Genomic DNA, 22,974 nt, shown 5'->3' on the forward strand with positions numbered 1-22,974 from the left:
GGACCTCCACATTTAAGATTGAACACTTTTTCCATATCAGCATGATTGATTGGAAGTTGTCTTATTGAGCACCCTCAACCAATACAGAGAAAGTCTTAAAACGTTTAATTTAATTATACATATGCTAACGTGTACTGTAAGAAAAATAAACATGCATGTTTTAAGACATATATGTATGTATTTATGCATGTATACTGTATGCAAGTATGAGTGTTTGTCTTGGTCTGATGTGGTTTTCCACCAAAACAATGTTCAAATACCTCATTTTAAATTCCAAAGATTGTATACTCCTCCTTCTTTTAATGAAAAATCCAGACATAATTGTACAAATATTTTCCATTCTCAGTGTATGTGCACTGGAGGTTTGAAGTTTCCACATCACACTTGTTTAAATTGCATATTTGACCACGTGTGGCTTCCAGATTCGCTGTCAAGTTACAAAATCTTCTTGTAATTACACGTCTTGCACTCAGATTTAAGATGAGCACAGAGAAACTTTCCTCCTTCAACAGAATAATGTGAAAACCAAGTTGTGGTGTGAAACTCTTCACAAATATCTGTCTGCATTGTGAAGCTCAGTTCAAGTTGTAACAATAAGCAATGTTTTGAATAAAGGGGAAGTCAAAGCAACAATACTGCAATTCAAAAACACAGAAAAAGTCATGCATTGACATTTAAAAGTACAGTTTGGTGGTCTTTAGTGTTGTGTTGTCATATGGTTTGTATACTGAAGCATGCAAGGTTAGCCTTTATATTGTGGCTTTATCAAGCTTCATACTTTAATAAAATGGTGATATTGTTTATGAAACGTACCATCCATAACGTCAATACATGGCACAGACATTTAAGTCAATTATCTAAAATAATACGTTTTTACTTTATTAAAATGTTAAAGTGAAACATTCTGAATGCTGGACTTTTCAAATGGTGATATTAATAAAATAACCCAGTATATTTCAGTTTCATTAATCGCGACATTGATAAACCTGGTCAGCCATGAAAAAAAAATGACGTCTGCACATCTGGAGGAGGACCCAGAGGAAAATCCATCTCTCTCTCTCTCTTACTCTCTCGGACCACGTCCACAGGAGGCAGACAATCCTACCAGAGGACAGGCAGCCCAAATATGAAGATTGAGTGACCTCCAGCTGAGCATTTGTCCCAGCCACCTGATGATTTTAGAATATTTTTCTGTGTTCTCTCCTGCGCTCTGGCTGTAACGGACTCGCCTTTGCGCACACAAGCAGCCCGGTGCGCACAAAGTGTCCATGCGGAGACGATAAAAACAACTTTTCTGCCCCGTTTTTAAAGCAGAAAGGAATAGGATCGACCTTTTTTGCTGTCAGGACGGCTGGACTTGTGTAGAAAGTACATTTTCAGACGTTTTTGTCCCGGGGCAGTTTGCAGACAGAAGAATGCTGCCCCAGCTCCTCGCCGTGGCCTGCGGTCTCAGCTGCTTTGGTTTCACCTCCGTCACTGCAAACCTACTAAAAGCAGAGGTAAGTCTTATGGAACATCATAAATCGTTCACTTTTAACAATGCAATTTGTTTTATACATCAAGTTGAGCAAATGTAAAACGTGTCATTAAATATATGATGTGTAAACAACTTGAATGTTCCATCATCCTAGCTTTTAAATGTTGTTTCTTGGTTTTTCAATTAAAGTTCTTAATATTCCTGGATGAAATATGTGTATAGCAGCATAACAGGTTATTCTTATTGTCTGTGTTTAACCTCTTATTGTTTGGCTACAGGGATTTATAGTTTCACTGATATCTGTACTTTGTTCTAATGTTTAGATTTATCTAATTTTGCAACAGCATGGGAGGAACTGTTTATAGCCCCATGTTTATTCTTCCTCCTTCAATCTCTCTTGTTTATCTTTCCTCACTTAGAGCTGCCTAAAAGACTCCATCTGTAATAAGAGATGAAACTTCACCAAGAGGAAAAAATGTCCTGAGTCTAAACTCTTGTGGCTTGTGTAGGAGGAGGAGGGGGCAGTGCTCATTTTGGAAACCTCAGCTGAGCTGCTTTGTTCTGAGAAAAAAAAAAGGGGTAGTGGTGGTATACGGGGGAGGGGGGCTTCATCTGTCTGTGTAGACGGCACAGGACTGCATTCACAACAAGCCGGACACGAGTCTGACTGCAGGCCTCTGGCAGTTTAACCTTCAACTCAATATTGTGTCTCCAGGTCGCGTGCAGCTCAGTAAATGATTGGGTACGAGCGGCCATGGTGCCTCGGCCCTTTTCACACTAACTCTGATGGTAGTACCAGAGGTCAAACCGGGTGTTTGATGTGAGCTTTCAGTCACATGTAGTCAGGAACTGCACAGGATGCACTAATAGGCAGCTGTCACAGGAAATTCACAGAGCAAAAAGTCCATTAGTTTATTCGCAAGAGCTGCAGTTCTGTGTGGACAGGATGCAACGAAGGAGGACCTTAGTCACTTACCACAAGCTGCTGTGAGTCAAGCCAGACATGGTGGATAACTCACAGTCAGACAGTTTATAAGACGCCACAGGCGGCTAGCCTCTGACACCGTGATGAATGCCTGTAAACAAAAAACACGACTGTTTACAGCACTTTATAACACCTCTAATTCAACAACCCACAGGGCAGGATTCAATGTGAGGCACATCTGATGAAGAGTGAATGTTCAGGCCATTTGCTATCAAGCTGTCAGACAGTACTGATGCAGAAAGGGGATAAGAATTAATGATGGGTTCAGGATGACATCACTTGAGAGACACACGTGAACCCTGTGATCAGAAGATAGACGTGTCTGTGTGCGGAGAGAGCAGAGGGGGGAGAAAGATGTGACAAAACAACAACTGCGTGACATAATTGTTTAATTAAAGTAGATGAAGTCGGTGAGAAAGAAGAAGTCAGACCGAGGAACTGAGTTTCACAGGAATGCTGTGGTCAATCAGGGTTGCTTAACATCTTAACCCCCCTCTCTAACTTCACTCTGACAAATCAAAGCCATGTAATCCATGCTGAGTGAGATGAGAAGCTCCACAAATAGAGGAATGAGACTACCACTATTCTCTGAAATGTACTCTAGGTGAAGTGGAGTGCCTTTTTGCGGCCTCTAGCATCTGTTTTCATTCACCTCTTTTGCCTTGTCTAACCTTTCTTTACTTAAACAAAAAGCGTAGTGGGACCTTGTGAGGAAAGGAAGTGGGCAGCAATGAAAAAGACAGGGTCCAAAACAGGATCTCTCCATATCTGGGTAAAAGAAATTCTGGAGATTTCCCGTTGCCTTCTGGAGACACATGTCTGCTGATCCAAGCAGAGGGTTACAGATCCGAGCAAAAACACATCTGGACTCAATCGTCCTTATCTCAGCGAGTGGCTGTTGATGTAGCATCAAAAGAAAATCTGACAGGCAGCGGTTGTCACTTAAGAGACGTCAAAATAATCAGCTGGATCGACCTTAATGAGAAACTGATGGACTTCAAGGCAGAAGGGGAGTTTATCTTAACCCTACACTAAAAAGAAATGGCCCACTTTGCACATAGAGGACATCAAAGAGAAAAACGTTTCCAGCATGATGTTGGAAGTACAAGATTTTAAGATAAATGCATTTTTAACATAGATTTCCAGGTACTCAGCTGGTTGGATTTGACTTAAGCTGTCGGCCAGATGTGCTTAACCAAATGTGGCTGTATCACCAGCTACCTTGTGGTACACATACCTCTTGGGAAACACTCCAGGCAGTGGTGGAAAGTAATTAAGTGCATTTACTTACATGCTTTTTTACAGTATTTCCCGTTATGCTACTTTATACTTTGACTAGATCACATTTCATAAGGAAATATTGTAGTTATAGCTTACACAATAACTGTTGTTGGACCCTGCAGCATGATAACACAAATTCTTCTCAAGATTTACTTACTAGCTTTTTTGGTATTTGCTCAGTTGTCTTAAGAGATAGCTCGTTTAAATCAACTGACCTTAGATCCAGCTGTAACAAGGAGTGCAACTGCAGTAACAAGTACAATAGTTCCCGTTGAGTAGAAATAGAAAGAAGAATGAGATGGAAAAACTCGGGCAAAGTAAGAGAACCTCACATTTTAATTGCAGAACTTGATTCCACTATACTGGGTCCTATGGTGCCATAAACCAATTTACCACTTCGTTAGCATCACTGCAGCCACAGAAAACATCAGATAAGTAAAGTTTCAGTAAAGCAGAGTCAGGGATTTTATCCGACCTGGGTGACCCGGTCGAAACTGAACTCAGAACAATATTGCATGGCGCTCATGTCAGTGCTAACTGGGTCAGAGACGCCAAGAAAGAAAGGCAACGTGAGATTCAGCCACTCAGGAGCAGGATTCTCAGTTTTTTCCGTTGGCACCGGGCAAAAGGAACAACTGACTCAGTCCCTCAAAATTTAATTCAGCCGTACTCATAACCTCTCTCCCTACTTTCCCTTTAACGCTATTCCTTCTAATGTCTTTACCTCTCCTTCCCTAATAAAGCTCTGGATTTTAGATCATCTTCTTCTGTCCTTCATTCCTGCAGAGATTTGAAAGACAGAATATATAGCCAAGCAAAACGCTCATAGAGGTAACTTGAATCGAAATGCGTTTTTATATTAGCCACATATACACAGAAAGTTTAAGGTTGTTAAACAGACACCTTACTGAAGTACTGAGTGCTTAGTTCATGGCTTCTTTTAGCATACATTGCATACATTTAGACAAAGCCCCACATGATAGACGTAATGACACCTTCACTTCCTCAGAAAATGTCCTCATTCCGTTGTTTTTTTACCACAGGAGTTATTAATATACAGGGGATTTTTTTCATATTGTTTATTCCTCCTTGTGGTTGGGGTTTTTTGTACAGAGCTTCCGAAAAAACAAATTGCATCTCAGTCTCATGTGAATCTGAGTAAGTGTGTGTGACAATAAGCGGCACCCACATGTCCTGTGATTGGCTGATGGGTGACGGGGCGTTGAGAAATACATGCAGCAAAGTCACCTTTTGTAGTTGTCCGTATTTGTTGGGTTGACTTTGTTTCTGCTGTGAATTATAAAGTTGCTTGGTGTGTCCAATATTCCGAAATATTTCACATTAGCAAGAAACTTAAAGGGGACAATTTCTTAGTCGGTTTTATGTTGTAGTTACTCGCAAACTTAAGATGCTCTGCGATGAATCACTTGGCCGATAAAAAGCATATTCATTTTTAGTTTAATAGAATTGAAGACAAGGAAACCCAGCGTATCTTCACGTTTAAAGAGTGGCAATTGCGGTTTCCATTTTTGCTTAAAAAATGATTATAGATTTTTCTAAATGTGAAAAATCTCCAGCTCTACATGATATAATAGGGTCACAGTCAGGTCAAAGAATCCATGCATACATCCCACAACTCCACCAAAATAATCTGTTCTTCCACCAGTTTCACATCACTCTGGTCGTGTTTCAGTGTCTGTGCATTATACATGTAGACCTTGCGTCACTGCGCACACACACACTGCACACTCAGGAGTGTGTTTACCAAACCCGCAGCCAGCCCTTTGACCACACATGGCCGTGTAGCGAGCTACCTAGCCACCCCAAGGCCAACAATACCAGCCATGTACAAGTCTCAATAAATAGAAGCTTTGATGGTGGCTGCTGGGAGTTCCAGGGAGGAGGGGTGCATGCTGGGATACCTGGCGTCTCGACCGGAGGTGGTGGGTAGAGTAGTTCGGGACTAGAGAGGTAGAGAAGTGGAGGTCTTGACGGTGTGGGGGAGTGTTTTTATAGAAGCAGACGCGTCTCCACGGTGGAGCCACAGGACACACTGGCAGCAGTCAGGGGAGAGGCACAGAATGTAAATTTGGTTGGTGTTACAGGCAGATTGACATATAAAGTCAGGGGGTAAATTAGATTAACTGGATGCTTAAAAAAAAAAGTTGATAAAATTGTGAGATGCAGAAATGGGGAAAAAGGGGGTTGCCTCTCTCCAGGTAGTCATAAGTGACCCTTGTTCTCCGGCCTCTTCGCCCAGCACATGTAACAGTAGCTGTGTGTGCCCAGGCAGTATACAGCCAGGTTAGCCCATGCAGTTGCTACATTTCATCCTTCCCCCCTCTTGCTTTCCCCTTCACTTGTCTAAAGAAAGGTTAAAGAGAAAAACAGCCCAAATGGTGAAAGAAGAGAGATATCTGTGGTTTAGATGACGCTAACGAAGGAATTCAGGGTAATTCCTCCAACTTAATCTGTGGTGGAGATGAAGATCTGCGCTTAACTCTGTGTTTGGGGATACATAAGTGGAAACAAACTGTTCAAGACACATTTAAGCTTCTAAAACTCCATAAAAGCGGGCCAGGAGATGAGAAAAGCAATACCATATTTTAGTATTGGTTAAATACGGAGCCAAAGCCAACAGACAGTTAGGTTAGCTTAGCTTAGCTTAGTTTAGCACAAAGAGTGGACACAAGGGGGAACAGCTTGCCTTTTTCTAATAATTAAGAAATAACAGCCATACTCTTATGAATGAAAAGTAAAAGGTATAACCATCCATAAAAACCTTTAGCATTTCAGAAGCAAAATACTTACCTAGTCTGGTTTGACTAGTAGCTTAGGTTGGCTAATGTTAGCAAATGTACAACACAGTCTCACGGCATTTCGTGATATAGTCACGAAATTAATCCATTGATTCTTGGTTCACCAACACGATTTTCACATTTCTTTCGTGTCACAGTGAACGATTTTAAAAGCAATGTAAATAATAACAAATTTGAAGGAAAAAGATACAGATTTCAGTATTCTGACACAGAAAGATTTTAGAAGCAAGTTATTTCTATTGGTAGTATGTTTCGTGCCTGCACGAAATAATAACAAATTAGAAGGAACAAAAGATGACAAAAAATAAAGATTTCAGTATTCTGAGGCTCTGAGCCCCATTTATTTTCCTCGCGGACGGCAAAACTACTCCGACATTATACAATTTAAAATAAAAGGGTTAGGGTTAGGGTAAGATATTGAGTAAGAAAATGTTTTTATGAACCACACAGACCATCACACACATTCAATGTCTGTTTTTACTTTTGCTCTAGTCTTAATGCTAAGATAAACTTCATATATTTAACAGAAACAAGTGAATGAACAACATTACTTTTCTTAGCTAACTCTCAGCAAGGAAAGCTATTCCTTTGAGTCTTAGACCACCAGCAGCAGGCAGTGGAAAGAAAAGGCGTTTTGTTCACGTGTAAAGATAAATAGTTGTGGTTTTGGTTAACATGAAGACAGAAAGAGAAAGAGTAGGAGGAGGACAGACAGAGACAGTGCAGGGAGATCTTAAACTCAAGCTTTGAAGAACCTAAATGTTGCAGAAATTGTTGCTTTTTCCAGCGTTTGCGAGCAGCAGTTGATTTTGGCAGCGATCGTCTAGACAGACTTGTGGGTCATGGTGACTAAAATGACATCAGTGTTTTCAGATTTAGTGTTTTATTTGGCTTTCAGTTCCTCTCTCGTCCTTTCTTATGACCCCACAACAAAGTTTCCCCTAACTAGCTCAGAATAAATCATGGGTGCAAGCGAGGTTGGGTTTTAAGAGTTCATAAAAGGGATCATGTCAAAGTCACATGAAGAAACAACAATACATTTAACATGCCGAATTACCTCAGTGTGTGTTGGCTGCTGTGGGGGAGAGTATGTAGCTTAACAAGTCACACAAACATCTGCACAAACACACGCTGTGTCTCCCTTATTCAGATACAATCTGTGTGATGCATGTGAGCTCAGGGACGCAGGTCCAAACAAGCTCTGAAAGGTGACTGGAAGTAGAAAAACACCCACAGGTTCACACAAGTGGACCAAACCCTTATTTTCTGTCGGCTAAGGTGTTTTCTTGTGGTTTTTCCCGATGTTTCTGGCATGTGTGACTAAGAGCAGAGAAACCTAGAGGCAAATATGTATGGGGTTGCAAAACTGCTAATTACTGCTTAGTAGAAAGTAAAAGCCTAAAAAATAATTGTATATTAGCACCCACATGATATTTTCCATTAGTTTTAGGGTTGTCTTTAACATTTTGGATTTTATGGAAGAGCCCAATACCAGCCAAGATTGTTAAGGTTAGCTGTTGATAACTTGAGGCAGCATCACTCCTTTTCTACATCAACAAAGTGTGATATCTGCCTGATTATCAAATATCTATTTTCCCGTTGAGAATGCAGAAAGTTTTCAGAAGAATATCATAAAATCCTATAATAAGTAATAAAGATATGTGCTCTGGTAGACTTAATTGTATGTTCTCTCCCCCTCTCTTGTAGGGCTGGCTGCAGCAGTATGGCTACCTGCCTCCTGGGGATGTCAAAGCCCAGGCCCTCCGCTCACCAAAGTCCATCGTGACAGCGATATCAGCCATGCAGAGGTTTTACGGATTGACTGTCACTGGATCCGTAGACTCCAACACGTTAGAGTGAGTTGAAAGCAACGTTATATAACTTATTGGTGTTCAATTCTTGAGGTTTTAAAGCCGTCAGATCATTTGATGATTTGGGATTGAAGGGGGATTTAGACTGTCGAAGAAAACAAGGTCACTTTTTGCAAATTAAGTGTCCTTCAGTGGGTATTTAGTTATGATTGGGAATTTTATTTTTTGCTTCTGCCAGGGCGATGAGCCGGCCGCGGTGTGGTGTCTCAGACAAGTTTGGCCCGGAGCTGAAAACCAGTCTGAGGAGGAAGAGATACGCTGTGCAGGGTCAGAAGTGGGAGAAGTCTGAGGTCACCTTCAGGTAACCTGCTCAAGACCTTGATTTTTTATTTATTTTGAGCTCTTAAATTTAAGAGTTTAAATTAAACACAATTTAAACCAGAAATACACACTAAGTATAACTTTAACAGTCCACACAGAATTAAAAAAAGACAGAAAATGTCTGTATTTAAACTTTCTTTATGATTTAAGTGTAATTTCTCAATAATAGTGAAGTAATCTAATTTTTTGCATTATGTATTCAATATAGAGACCCTTGTTTCGAAACCTGTTTTAAAAACGTTTTCTCTTAACTTTCTTACTTGTATAATGTTGAGTCGACTCCATCAATCCCAACCCGTTAACTTTCTCTCCATCTTCTCACAGCATAGAGAACTACACCCCAAAGATCGGAGAACAGGCCACGTATGAAGCCATCCGAAGAGCCTTCAAAGTCTGGGAGAGTGCGATCCCGCTCACCTTCAGAGAGATCCCCTTCAGCCACATCAGAGGCAAGGTGGACAAGTACGCAGACATCATGCTCTCCTTCTCAGAGGGTTTCCATGGCGACAGCACGCCTTTCGATGGCGAAGGCGGCTTCCTGGCTCACGCTTACTTCCCCGGGAACAGCATGGGGGGAGACACGCACTTTGACCTCGCTGAGCCCTGGACCACCGGGGACACAGACCAGGGGGGTAAGAGAGAGAGATTCAAGTTCAATAAACACAATAAAACAGATAATAAAATACAAAATAAAAATAGAATAATAGAAATAGTGCAGAATAGTCTATATACAAGTAATTGGAATATTGATATATATACACTGAACAAAAATATAAACGCAACACTTTTGTTTTTGCTCCCATTTTTCATGAGATGAACTCAAAGATCTAAGCCTTAGGCTGGCCACAATAAAAGGCCACTCTGAAACATGCATTTTTGCTTTATTGGGGGGGTCTGGGGGGGTCCGAAAACCAGTCAGTATCTGGTGTGAGGGTTAGGGTTAGGGTTAGGGTTAGGGTTAGGGTAATGTTGTGAATCGAGTGGCCTGTGTTCATCGTCCATAACATACGCCAGCCCATACCATAACCCCACCACCAACATGGGCCACTCGATTCACAACATTACCCTAACCCTAATCCTAATCCTAACCCTAACCCTCACACCAGATACTGACTGGTTTTCGGACCCCCCCAGACCCCCCCAATAAAGCAAAAATGCACATTTCAGAGTGGCCTTTTATTGTGGCCAGCCTAAGGCACACCTGTGCAATAATCATGCTGTCTAATCAGCATCTTGATATGCCACACCTGTGAGGTGGGATGGATTATCTCGGCAAAGGAGAAGTGCTCACTATCAGATTTTTTCAGATTTTTTCAGATTTGTGAACAATATTTGAGAGAAATGGTTATTTTGTGTATGTAGAAAATATTTTAGATCTTTGAGTTCATCTCATGAAAAATGGGAGCAAAAACAAAAGTGTTGCATTTATATTTTTGTTCAGTGTAAGTTGCAAACAGATGGATGTTATGGATGTTGTTTCAAAAGTTCAGGTGTTTAACAGTCTTATGGCCTGTGGGATGAAACTGTCCCTGAGTCTGGTGGTTTTAGTCCTGATGCTGCAGAAGAGCACACAGTGAATGATATATCATTGTAGATATGTAAAACTTAATGGCATTGTTCTCTCCCTGAAGGTAATGATGTTTTCCTGGTGTCCGTCCATGAGCTGGGTCACGCTCTGGGTCTGGAGCACTCCAACGACCCCGCTGCCATCATGGCCCCCTTCTACCAGTGGTTTGAAACGGAAAACTTCCAGCTCCCGGACGATGACCGCAGAGGCGTCCAGGCAATCTACGGTGGGTTGTTCTCCTAAAGGAGATGGGAATGTATTAGATATATATGCAAAGATATTCCTCTTATACCATCCACAACCTTTTAGCTACCACTGTTCCTCTCATGCTCTGAGCTAAATGCTAACACACTAACAATGACTTTGTTGACATGCTAATGTTTGCCAGGTTTAATGTTTTTCTAACTTAATTTAAGATGTTGGCTTGCTAGAACTTAACACAAAAAGCAGCTGTGGCTTATGTCAAGAGCTTTGCAGGCATCTAGCTATAAATCTATTGGACACCCATTTCTGAAATGCTAAGGAAAAAAACCCGCTGTAAACTTAGCCCAGATGCTAAACAAAAAAATGTGGGATACTATTCCGAGAAAGAAGACATTACATCAGGGTTCTATTTTTTCTTCACATTGGCAGAAATGAGCTTCCATACGAATCAAAGGATTAAACATATTAAGATTAAGATTAAATCAAAACCCCAAAATTGAACCTCAAGGTTGCACTAAAGGAACAGTATTGGGATTACCTGAAAGATTCTGGGAACATTAAATGTCATGGCGATCCATTTAGTATTGGAGATATTTAAGTCAGGACCATAGTGGTTCAGTTTTACAAGGGTCAGCATAGTGTTGGTACATAAATCCATTAATATTATGTTATTCATCATTTCCCACAGGAAGCAAATCTGGTGGTCCCCCTCCTCCCCCTCCTCCTCCTCGGCCCACAAAGTCGTACGTGCCCGATAACGGCCCAGATGTGTGTGGGGGACACTTTGACACCATCGCTATCCTCAGAGGGGAGAAGTTTGTATTTAAGGTACAGAAGACACCTTTTTTTCGTAGCAATACAATTATTTTAAAGACCACATTCCATCCTTTGTTTCCCTTTGACTTGTGCAAGTGTCCTACCTACTACTTTCTACTTGTTCTAAACTATGTGTGTGTGTTTGCAGGACAAGTGGTTCTGGCGTGTGCGCAACAACAAGGTGTTGGCAGGTTATCCGATGACCATCAATCACTTCTGGAAGGGCCTGCCTTCAAACATCAACACCGCCTACGAGAGGGATGATGGGAAATTTATCTTCTTCAAGGGTAGATCCCATCATATTGAAACCAGATTCGAGACGATAGAGTCCCCGAAGTTGCTCCAGTGATTACATTCATGTGTTAACTATTATGACTTCTTTCATGTCCGTTTCTTATGATCTTCCTTTTCTGCTTTCTGTCTCCCCTTCTTCTCATCTTGCTGTTTTTCTTTCTCCAGGCGACAGGTACTGGGTTTTCAGTGAGTCCACCATGGATAAGGATTCCCCCAAGAGCCTGAAAGACATGGGCCCTGGTCTACCCAAAGATAGAATCGATGCTGCTCTGTACTACACACCCACAGGACAGACGTACTTCTTCAGAGGCAATAAGTGAGTCTGACTAGGAGTACTTTCCGTCAGCCTCTGTGGGAGCATTCCTGCAGTACTCGTGCAAAGATGTCATCTCTTTCCCTTTTGTACGCTTTTTGTAGCGTTTAAGTGACCTGTTCTGACTTGTATCAAACTTATCTGTGAATTTGTAAGGAAGATAGCATCCCCCATGGCAGTTCTCTGACTCACTTTTCCTGTCTTTTGTTCAGTTGCATAATACGTTACAAAATAAATAACATGTTTTCTTATGTTCTTTAAAGAGTTTGAGTCTCAGGATCCACCTAGAAGTTACGTGTAGTCCAACCCTAACCCTTTTGTTCCCCCTAGTGCTAGAGATGTTTTCTAATACTGTAGATATTTAATAGTTTTTTGTCATTTGCAGGTACTACCGTTTCAACGAGAAGACTCGCACCGTGGACAGCGGATATCCAAAGCCCGTCAGCATGTGGAGCGGTGCGCCGGAAAACATTAAAGCTGCCATCATGAGCGAAGACGGATGTAAGTTTTCCCTTATTTGTGTCTATAATCGAACATAGTTAGAGGTGCAACCATGAGTAAAATACACACATAGAATTGTAGATGAATGGGAAAATAATTGTTAGCTTCTTAGACAATCGATTAATCATGAGCAAGGAAAAACGGCGGACAATTTCTCGGTTCCAGCTTCTTAGATTTGAGGATTTGCTACAATTTTAATGTGATAGTTAACTGAAAATGATAACAATTAACAACATGAATTGGCAGAGGAATTGATCATGAAAATTATAATTTGGTGATGAATCGTTGACGTACATGTAGCTGTTTTAGCCGAGCTGCAATACTTTTTTTTTTGCTGTGTATTTTATAAAACCAACCCTCCAAAAACGTATCTCTTGGTCCATCCTCAGCTTACACTTACTTCTACAAAGCCAACAAGTACTGGAAGTTCAACAACCAGTACATGAAGGTGGAGTCCGGCTACCCCAAGTCCGTGCTCAGAGACTGGATGGGCTGCGAAAGCGAGGACCCCAAGAGAGGTCGGGAAGGGGAGGTGATCATCATCGAGGACGCGTCGCAGGGCGGCGCCGGGCCGGCAGCCGTGGTGATCCCGCTGCTCCTCCTGGTGCTGGTCGTGGTCACTCTGGGAGTGCTTCTGGTCTTCAGGAAGTACGGCACGCCTCGACGCCTCCTCTACTGCCAGAGATCTCTGCTGGACAAGGTGTAGAGGAAGTGAAAAGACAGACTGCCACAAAGGGACAGAAAGAGAGGGGGAGAGAACTGGAGAAAAGACGGGATAGGAGAGGGACCATGTGTTAAGTTTTGGGTGGTTTGTATGTGCCACAAAAGAGAGGGAAAAAAGGCCCTAGAAACTGAAATCAGGAAAATGCATATTTGTATGTTAACTATTTACATGTACTGTTCAGAGATCATTACCCACAGTCTCACATAGAGACACAGAGACTCATCAAAGACTTCTCTCCATCCTCTCCTCTCTCACATCACAGGTATAAAAAAAAAAAAACATCCCTCCTTCCTTCCTCTCCTTTAACTGGACGACTCCAGCTGAACTGCTGTCTGACTCATTTACTCAGAAATTCATCATCTCTGTCACGAGTTTGTGCTCAAAAACATATATTTGTGGTTGGGTTTTTTTTGAGGAAGCTTTACTCAGAAATTCATTCATTACAACGTCACATTTCCAATGTTTTTGCTAAGTTTGGATATTTGGCTGAGCAGTATTTCCTGTATTTCTTAGGTTTCTTTTCTACCACTAATTAGGGCTGGGTATCAAACCTCAGATTTCTACCTAAAAATGTTTTACTGCACGTAGTATTAAAAGTTCCATATTTAAAGACTATTATTTCCTTTACCGCCGACAAAGAAATTACGAAAATAAGCTCATTTTTCTCACACTTAAGGTACTGACGTTTTCAAAAACAACACCTTTTAAAAAGATACTCAGCCCTACTACTAAAGGAATAATCTCCCATTCAAACGCAAAAAGTTGACCACGTTTCAGGTTGGATGTAGCTCAGTGTATAGCATGTACTTTATGCACAGTGTTAGTGTTGATTGATGCAGATTTTGAACATGCAGAGATAGGATTTAAGATTTGTTTATCCGGGATAATGTCCGCGAAAGTCCGACTTAACATGCTGGAGGCGATTTCCCCTTGAGGTGCAGATTGAAAAGATTGATGGTACAACTAAAATCGTTTATTGCGTGCTTTAATCTCAACTTGATTCAGTGCAAGCAGTCAGACGGGAGAAATATTTTCTAATACAACGTGATGTTTTAACTCACGAATGACAGTTTTTCTAACATTCCAGTACATTTGTTTTAGGTGCAGAGCTGCTCGTCCAAATGTGTCAGTAAGCGGTGCACTTCCCAACAATATGGTGCAATTTTTTTAATTATTATCGTTGTTATGGGAAATTGTTGTTATTATAAGTATGGTTATTGTTATTATTGTTCTCCTGGTAAAGTTATAATGATTTTTTCTTGTCTTTTATACATTGTCATTTGGAGTCCTGCTGGACAGAGGCGTAACGTGACAATGGTGGAAATATTTCCCAGTTTACACTCAGCATGTGATAAATTAAAATCCAATCGGGGGGGAATGTGACTTCAAGGTGTTTCCTTTTACTCCGAAACACCTGGAATCACAGAGATGTTGGCACACAATAACAAGCAATGCTATTTATGTACTTTGACAGTGCTCAATGTTTTTTTTTGTTTTTTTACACAAATCAAAATTGAAGGTGATTTAATTTAGTTCATAACAATGATAATGGTAATGATATTTATAATGATGATCATATCAATAAAGTTGAATGAGATTTTTTTTTCCTGCCTGTTTTCACTTTTGTATTTCATCAGATAAAGGGAAATTAAAAACAATTCTACAATCTGGTACAATCCATGCTTTCATATTCTGTTCACACTCTCAAACACAAGCAGGCCATTTAAGTAGCAGGCCTATTGTGCTTGTCTGGGTCTTCCCTTTCCTGTAGTGTGTTATATATATAGCTTTGTGTGCATGTAAATGGTCTGCTAAGGCTAAAATCCCTGTGTTTCCTCCAGAGGGAATTTCTCTCACCGTCCAAAAAAATACAAATATGAACCTGAAAACCAAAAATGTTTTATTAAACAGTTCAGGAAGAACTCAGTAAGTGAGAAAAGTCACCTTCAACGATGTTGTGAGTGCCTCTTAAAGCCTCAGAAACAAACCCAGGAAATACAAAATGGCCAAGCAGAAAACATGTTTGTTTACTTCCATCTTGAAAAGTTGACATTTTGAAAGTGTTTTGCTTTTAGCAGGGTCGTTATGTATTCTCTTGATTCAGGCCCTTCGGAAAACACTCCACTTGTATCACTCTTCCGTGCTACATGCTAAAAACATTAACTGGACTATGTTGTAATCTTCAATATGTACTACTTGGCTACTTGGCAGAAAACCCAGAAACACATTACCAATTTGCGCTTAGGACATTTGCAAGCTCATCCATTTATTACCAAAATGTTTCTTAGTTTGAGATTAAAGGGTTTGGATGACATGGTTTGTTTGGGATGATTACATCCAGTTTCAGTCTGAGCTATTGCCAAATTAACATCTGCTATGGTTGCCTTTTTTTCAGTTGGGAGTATTCCTCTTATCCCCTCATGAACTGCTCCACTGACAACATTGTCAAAACACGATGGAACTGATTATTGAGTACTTCTTCACCATCTAATCATCGCCTGATTTCCATCTGAAGATGTATATTAACGGAAATGATCCATCAATTTAAACAGCTGACCTTGTATGATATTCCTCAGTAAACAAATAGTGATGTGTTGAACAAAAAACTAAAATTGTCAGTCTAAAGACAGCCACGACAGCGCTGTGTTTTGGAGCCAGCAGTCATGTGTCGAGGAACGAGTCGGAAAAAGTGATGGAACTGTCACATTTTTTCAGGAACACGCGTTCCAACTGAACATCTGGTATTCTTGAAACATCTGAACGTCCGGGCCAAGCCCAGCTGCGTGTGTGTGTGTGTGTGTGTGTTCAACACACAAAAACCTCTTTAAGTTAATTATTAAAACGTGAGAGGAAAAAGTATGTGAAAGACAAAGAGAGAAAAGGAAGAAAGAAGGGAGAAAGGCAATTAAACAGAAATGATTTGGGTTGGGGGTTTCTTTTCCCTCAATTCTATCAACCTCCCTCTCTCTTATTCCCTCACCCGCTGCAAAATTGCTCTCTTTATGAGGCTTCAGTCTCAAACCACTCCTCCCCTCACCACAAGTATCTCTCGTCTGTTTTTCTCTTTCTTTCCTCCCCCATTCGACCCCTCTATCCTCATGCCTTTCCGTTTAACTCTTCACATACTGTCAGAGTAGCGGTAAACAACAGCATCCTGGGTGAACCTCAAGATAACGGCAAAGAACAATAATAGAAATAACATTTCTCTAAATATGGTCGGCATGAATATACTGTGGTTAACACTTTCCGGAACATATGGCCTTTGCCTTTTGGCACTTTAACCGTTTAAACTCCTGCTTTGTGTTACATGATTGGTGCATTATGAACACAGGTTTATTTTAGTTTGTATTAAAGGGGCCCTTGTAAAAGGTCTTCAAAGGCTTAAATCCAAGGTTCATTGCAGAGGGAGTATCTCTCTCACACACTGCCTGAAATGCCTCTATTGGACTCCTTTGACATCACTATGTAACACTCACACTTCTATTGGCTAACGCTCCAACACATTGAACGTGATAGGCTAAGGGGCGGGATATATCTAATACCCCTTTTACACCAAGGCTTTTCCCGTTCTACCTCCGTGCTAGAGCTTTTCAGGTTCGGAACCGGTTCTTCGGTTCAGCTCCCGCTCTGTTCACACCGCTCAGAGCCCGACTGGTGCTGCGTCATCGTTTGCGTGCCTGCTTCATAAAGCCAAACCGCGCGGAAACCCCTCACATTGACAACAATGTCCGATTGTATTGAAGCGCTACTCGTTTTGGTTTTGCTCGAAAATGGAAGAAATGGGACGACTTTACCAACTTTACAGTCGTTTACATGTTTACATGCTACATTCAAAAGTTCTTTACAATCATCATCATCAACTTCAACAACGATTCCGTAGGAGAAAGAAGGTAAATATACGTCCTATTCGATGGCGTTAGAGCTAGCTGTTGTTAGCCTCTGCATACGCCAAGCTCAAAATACCCAGCTTTGCAGCATAATTATTATGGTATAACATTAAAACTCATGCCCCTGCCCCCACCTCCGACGTAAGCGTGACGTATGCGGTGCAAGCTCCAGCTCCGAACCGGCCTTGGAACAGCGTTGGTATGAAAGGGGTAAGGTTTGGTTGACCAATCACAACAGAGCCGGCCAGCTAACCAATCAGAGCAGACTGGGCTCTGGTGTCAGACAGAGGGTGAAAAAAGGTGCTGCAGCACAGGCAGTATGACAAAAATGTCCCAGTAGAGACACTACATACTGATATGAAACCTGAACATCAGCAGGAGAGGACTCTTTAAAGTAGAGACACTACATACTGATATGAAACCTGAACATCAGCAGGAGAGGACTCTTTAAAGAAGAGACACTACATACTGATATAAACCTGAACATCAGCAGGAGAGGACTCTTTAAAGAAGAGACACTACATACTGATATGAAACCTGAACATCAGCAGGAGAGGACTCTTTAAAGTAGAGACACTACATACTGATATACACCTGAACATCAGCAGGAGGGGACTCTTTAAAGTAGAGACACTACATACTGATATACACCTGAACATCAACAGGAGAGGACTCTTTAAAGTAGAGACACTACATACTGATATACACCTGAACATCAGCAGGAGAGGACTCTTTAAAGTAGAGACACTACATACTGATATACACCTGAACATCAGCAGGAGAGGACTCTTTAAAGTAGAGACACTACATACTGATATACACCTGAACATTAGCAGGAGAGGACTCTTTAAAGTAGAGACACTACATACTGATATACACCTGAACATCAGCAGGAGAGGACTCTTTAAAGTAGAGACACTACATACTGATATACACCTGAACATCAGCAGGAGAGGACTCTTTAAAGTAGAGACACTACATACTGATATACACCTGAACATCAGCAGGAGAGGACTCTTTAAAGTAGAGACACTACATACTGATATACACCTGAACATCAGCAGGAGAGGACTCTTTAAAGTAGAGACACTACATACTGATATACACCTGAACATCAGCAGGAGAGGACTCTTTAAAGTAGAGACACTACATACTGATATACACCTGAACATCAGCAGGAGAGGACTCTTTAAAGTAGAGACACTACATACTGATATACACCTGAACATCAGCAGGAGAGGACTCTTTAAAGTAGAGACACTACATACTGATATACACCTGAACATTAGCAGGAGAGGACTCTTTAAAGTAGAGACACTACATACTCATATACACCTGAACATCAGCAGGAGAGGACTCTTTAAGCTCTTAACCAGGAGGCTAAAGAGCACTAGCAAGCGTTAAACTTTGATGTCACAGTGTACTGACACGCCCTGAAGTACACTTCTACATCACTGCTGCAAGAAGTGTTGACTTCTTGAATCTACTGTACTAACCTGACCGACCCCGCCTTTTTATTATTTTTTTTATACTCACATCTGTTCATCCACTTTCCTCCTTCGACTGGCCGAACTACCCCTCTGGTGTTTCCATTTGTCTGCGTTGATCTCTCTCACGCACAATAACCGTTACGACTAATCCGTCTTTAAATTTTCACTGCTTCCCTGGATGGAGGCGTAGATGCTGCGGAAATACACTAGAATAACATTATTACCAAATAGAGAAAATAAACATGAGTATTTTTAGAAACCACAACTGTTTTTAGGATAGTTTACAACAGATCTGGGAAGCATGATTTCAATTTCTTTAAGTGTCTTTGACAAAAACATTGAATTCATTTCGAGCTGCTTCTGCAGACCCGTCTCTGACCTCCAAAATAATGATCATGTTGTTTGTTGGTGTTGGATAAAGTTTCACAAAACTGAGCCAGTGATGCGTTACTTCACAGTTTCCTGGAACTGTTCTGAGATTGTAATTCATTTAAAGAGTTTTTAGAGAAATGACCCAGAAAGAGCTACTCACATTGTGAGTAATGTATTTATAAGTCTACCCTCCATATTTGCTGAAGCTGAAAGGTGACTAAACCCGGTGTCTATTACTGTTAAGATGAAACCTGAATTTAATTTGGAGCAGCTGTTTCTTTCTTTCCTGTTCTGGTAATCATCTCACACATTTAAGATGACTTTGATGAAACTGAACAGACTTGACTGTCAGACTGGGAACGGATGCTTTGGGGATTAATAAATTAGCAGTGTAGCAATTTAATGTCTCAATACTCAGTATAACAATAACAAAATTGCATTCTGTATTTATTTCCAGGAAGGTAAGTATTAGTAAACTGTTAGGTTAACAATGCCACAAAAATTCCTCTGTGTCTCATAAAGATTGTTGCTTAATCATTACGTTCGACAATATAGACAGAGGATCAGTGATATTGAGGGGAAGTGAATCAAACTCCTCATTAAGTTCGACACACATCTGGATGTCTGTTTGGAGGTGCTATCAGTTTGCCTGCCAAGCATCTGCTCTCCGTCGTGTCTTACAGGTCTGGGACATGAACGCAAAGGAGACGTTTGGCAGCCATGTGAACCTCTAGTCCTCTTTCTCTGTCTGTCAGCCATTTTAATGCTGAACTCTCCAGTGTTGCCGGGCGGGAGCCACGGTCCAGCTCGGCACTCCTGCTCCGTGCCAGGCAGGAAGCGGCGGGACAGCTGCCTGCAACTCAACATGAGACCTTGTTTGGGTGACCTACATTATGGCACTGTTTACTTTTATACTGTCTGTATTTTTATTTTATTTTACCTGACCTCCAGTGCGGAAAAGTCACTAAGTAGCAACATTTACTCAAGGTTTGTACTTAAGTTCAATTTTGGGGTAATGATTCTCTACTTGGTTAATTCTGTCTCACTCTATTACACTGCATACTAGATAGGCATGTTGCACTAAATGTTTGTATTTGTCAGCTTAAGTGACTAGGGGCGTTTTACATTTACATTTTATACATATGAAATTATGTAAATTATACGAGAAAACAAATAGTCGCCAACCTTTGGTTTTGTAAGGCCCTTAAGAAAAGTAGTATTTACTTATTTATAACATCTGTTTGAGGCCAAAGAGGACATTCAACTTCTTACATTGTATTTTTTGTCCCTTTTTGTTTATCATTTTAAGGGGCTTAACCCTAAGTTTGGTCACCCTGGACAAATAGGTAAATTAGTTCGAAATAACTCTAACCAAGTACAAAGCCATCAACAAAATATAAAAGAAAACGCTATGTAAAATGCTATCATATAGCCTAGCACTAACATGTTTTCGCATGGTGAGTATGTTTGATTTTTTAAGTACATATTGCTAAGAATACTTTTACTGGTTCATGTAATTAATTCATCCTCAGCATACTTCAAATCTGGTCTTTATCTCCACAGAACAAACTCCCACTTAAGAAGAATCCTTTTAACAAACATAAAACAGGGTTAAAAATAATCTGTCTTAATGCCAAATAATATTCATTTGTTTGCATTAAAAGCAAAGAAGAAGCCATGTCTGTCCAACCAGCAACAAACAGAGATACCTGCAGAGCCAGTGCTCAATCAGCCATGCACAGTTCATAACGCTCAGGCTGCTGCAGGGTGCCTCTCTCTCTCTGCAGAAACCCTCGGGTCAGGAAGCGGTCTCTAGGACCAGAGCTGCTGATTCAGACCTTCCACAAACTCCCCCGACTGCAGCGGGGCGATGAGCATCCTCATGCCCCCCTCTGCCAGGAAACCCTCCCTGTTTCTGGTCTGCGGGTGAAACTACCAGCTAATCTCCAAGCGCACTCACACATCTCATCCTCTGACGTCACCAAGCGCGACCTAAAGCCCCCACCCTCCATCCATCCTTCCAGCGCTGACTTCAAAAGGTGGGAGAAGTACTCAGATCTTGTACTTCAGTAAAAGTAGAAGTACCAGAGTGTAGGAACATTCGGTTACAAGTAAAAGTCCTGCATTCAAAATGTTAATCAAGTAAATGTAGAAAAGTATCATCAAAATATACTCAAAGTACCAAAAGTAGTCATTGGGCAGATTTCAGAATAATATATATGGTATGTTTTATAATGATTGATCATTAAAGTGTTCTCAAAGCTTGTCAAGGTGCAGCTAGTTTGAATGACTTTGTATACTGCAGGGTAGCTTGTGATTTACTCCAGGTGGAACTAAAGTCTGATTTAAGTGTTGATTATATTTGACATTATCAAACAAAATATTTAAAGTAACTAAAGGTATGAAATACATGTAGAGGAGTAAAAGTACACTATTCACCTCTGAATTGTAGTGGAGTAGAAGATCAAAGTAGAAAAAAATGGTCTATCAAAATTGTACTTAAAGGTGGGGTAGGTAATTTCGGAGAAACCAGCTCGAGTGCGCTAGAATTTGAAAATACACAACCGGAGAAAATCTGCCACTTCCTTACAGAGCCCCTCCTCCAACACACACGAACGCGCACATGACCAATGAGGGCACGAGATAAGTTTGTGCACAGATGGAAGGCTGACAGGCAGGTAGGCCATCCAGTTATTTTAGCCGGGCTGGCTCAGATGATTGGTTGTGCTTTTTACAGTACTCCACAGATGACATTTTTTTATGGATTTGTTGTCAAAGCACTTATATGAATATTTATATTCATTGCTATCGGGATGTTAAGAGCATTCCATGGAATATAACAAAAAGTGTATGTCGAGCCGATTTCTCAAATGTACCTACCCCACCTTTAAGTAGCCTACAGTACTTGAGTAAATGTACTTAATTACTTCACACCACTGCTGACTTCTGCACAATAAGCAACATCTGGTTCTCATTTCCCAAAAACCAAAACAACACGAGGAGCAGAGGAAGGGGGGAGAAGGGAGGAGTCGGAGGGGAGGTTGTCGAGGAGAAAAGACATTCACAGAAAAAGGAGGAGTCACATTTCTCACTGTGGGTGCAGATGGAGGTCTTTGATGGTGCGGGTGTGAGGATGTGCACGGGAATGGAAAATGTCGCCATGTTAACCACTCTTTTTTAGATTTCTTTAACACCCACTGTGGCCTGGTCAATGTCCGCCAACACTTCTCCAACACAACAAACAGTCAGCGCCTTTGGTCAACTGTATGAAAAAGTTAAGACAAAAAGAGGAGGGGAGGAGAAAAACTCCCATCTCCACAGAAAAGAATCTGCAAGTCAGCGGCTAGCACCCTAATTACAGTGGGGCTTTGCTGAAGTCTGCAACAAGACAAAGAGGGAGAGGAGGGAAAGAGGCAGATGGAGGGAGAGAGAAAAGCCAGGAGGAAGGGAGCAGAAAGCAAGAGTGGAGGTTACCTCATTTTGTAAATAGTCTGTTTATAAGTCACACTAAATGAGTGCTTACTTTACAAAGGCACAGCTGCTCAGAGTCACTGCAAAATGTCACCAGTGTGGTTTTAAAAAAGGAGTCCCCTACCCAAATAGACTTTAAAGACAAAGAAATGCAATTGTTCCCAGCTGATGTATAGTTCCTGCTTTACAGTGTGTTCTACAGCTTGATTAAGCATTCGCCAAGGCAAACATTTGACTTTATACCAGAACATATTGCTTTTTAAAGGATGCAACGTTGTGCCAACTTGGCTGCAGCCGGATGATCATCTTTCCAGACACCAGGCTGCAGAACGGCACATGCAAAATCCACTTCTCCTCCCCCTGTGTGTTGGTAGAGATGCCCCAGTAAAAATACGATGCTATTAAGGCTATGGTCAAGATGTTGCCTCGAAACTAGGGCTGCTCAATTAATCATATTTGAATCGCAATTACGATTATGGCTTGCAACGATTACGAAAACAACGTAATCTAAATAAAACGATTATTCTTTTATTATTTCTTTTTTATTGTTTTTTTTATTGGTTTTTCAGTTGAATTATACT

General features: G+C 41.0%; 1 protein-coding gene across 1 annotated transcript; it reads left to right on the top strand.

Moving 5' to 3' along the window:
- The first annotated feature begins 287 nt into the window (after positions 1-287).
- On the top strand, positions 288-14,843 carry mmp14a (matrix metallopeptidase 14a (membrane-inserted)). Its single transcript, XM_079669188.1, has 10 exons — positions 288-1,499; positions 8,270-8,418; positions 8,612-8,734; positions 9,079-9,386; positions 10,386-10,547; positions 11,214-11,353; positions 11,490-11,628; positions 11,801-11,951; positions 12,334-12,449; positions 12,839-14,843. The coding sequence occupies exons 1-10, from the start codon at positions 1,416-1,418 to the stop codon at positions 13,153-13,155; spliced, it is 1,689 nt and encodes a 562-aa protein (XP_079525314.1). The 5' UTR covers positions 288-1,415; the 3' UTR covers positions 13,156-14,843.
- Positions 14,844-22,974: the final 8,131 nt, after the last annotated feature.

This window comes from Notothenia rossii, assembly GCF_949606895.1.
Source record: "Notothenia rossii genome assembly, chromosome: 3".
In the NCBI taxonomy this organism is placed as follows: Eukaryota; Metazoa; Chordata; class Actinopteri; order Perciformes; family Nototheniidae; genus Notothenia; species Notothenia rossii.

Bases quoted from the DNA above. Each gene is read 5' to 3' on its own strand.
- mmp14a (XM_079669188.1), top strand. From the start codon at position 1,416: ATGCTGCCCCAGCTCCTCGCCGTGGCCTGCGGTCTCAGCTGCTTTGGT. The intron at 11,354-11,489 runs GTACAGAAGACA...GTGTGTTTGCAG, and splicing joins GGGAGAAGTTTGTATTTAAG to GACAAGTGGTTCTGGCGTGT. The intron at 11,952-12,333 runs GTGAGTCTGACT...TGTCATTTGCAG, and splicing joins TACTTCTTCAGAGGCAATAA to GTACTACCGTTTCAACGAGA.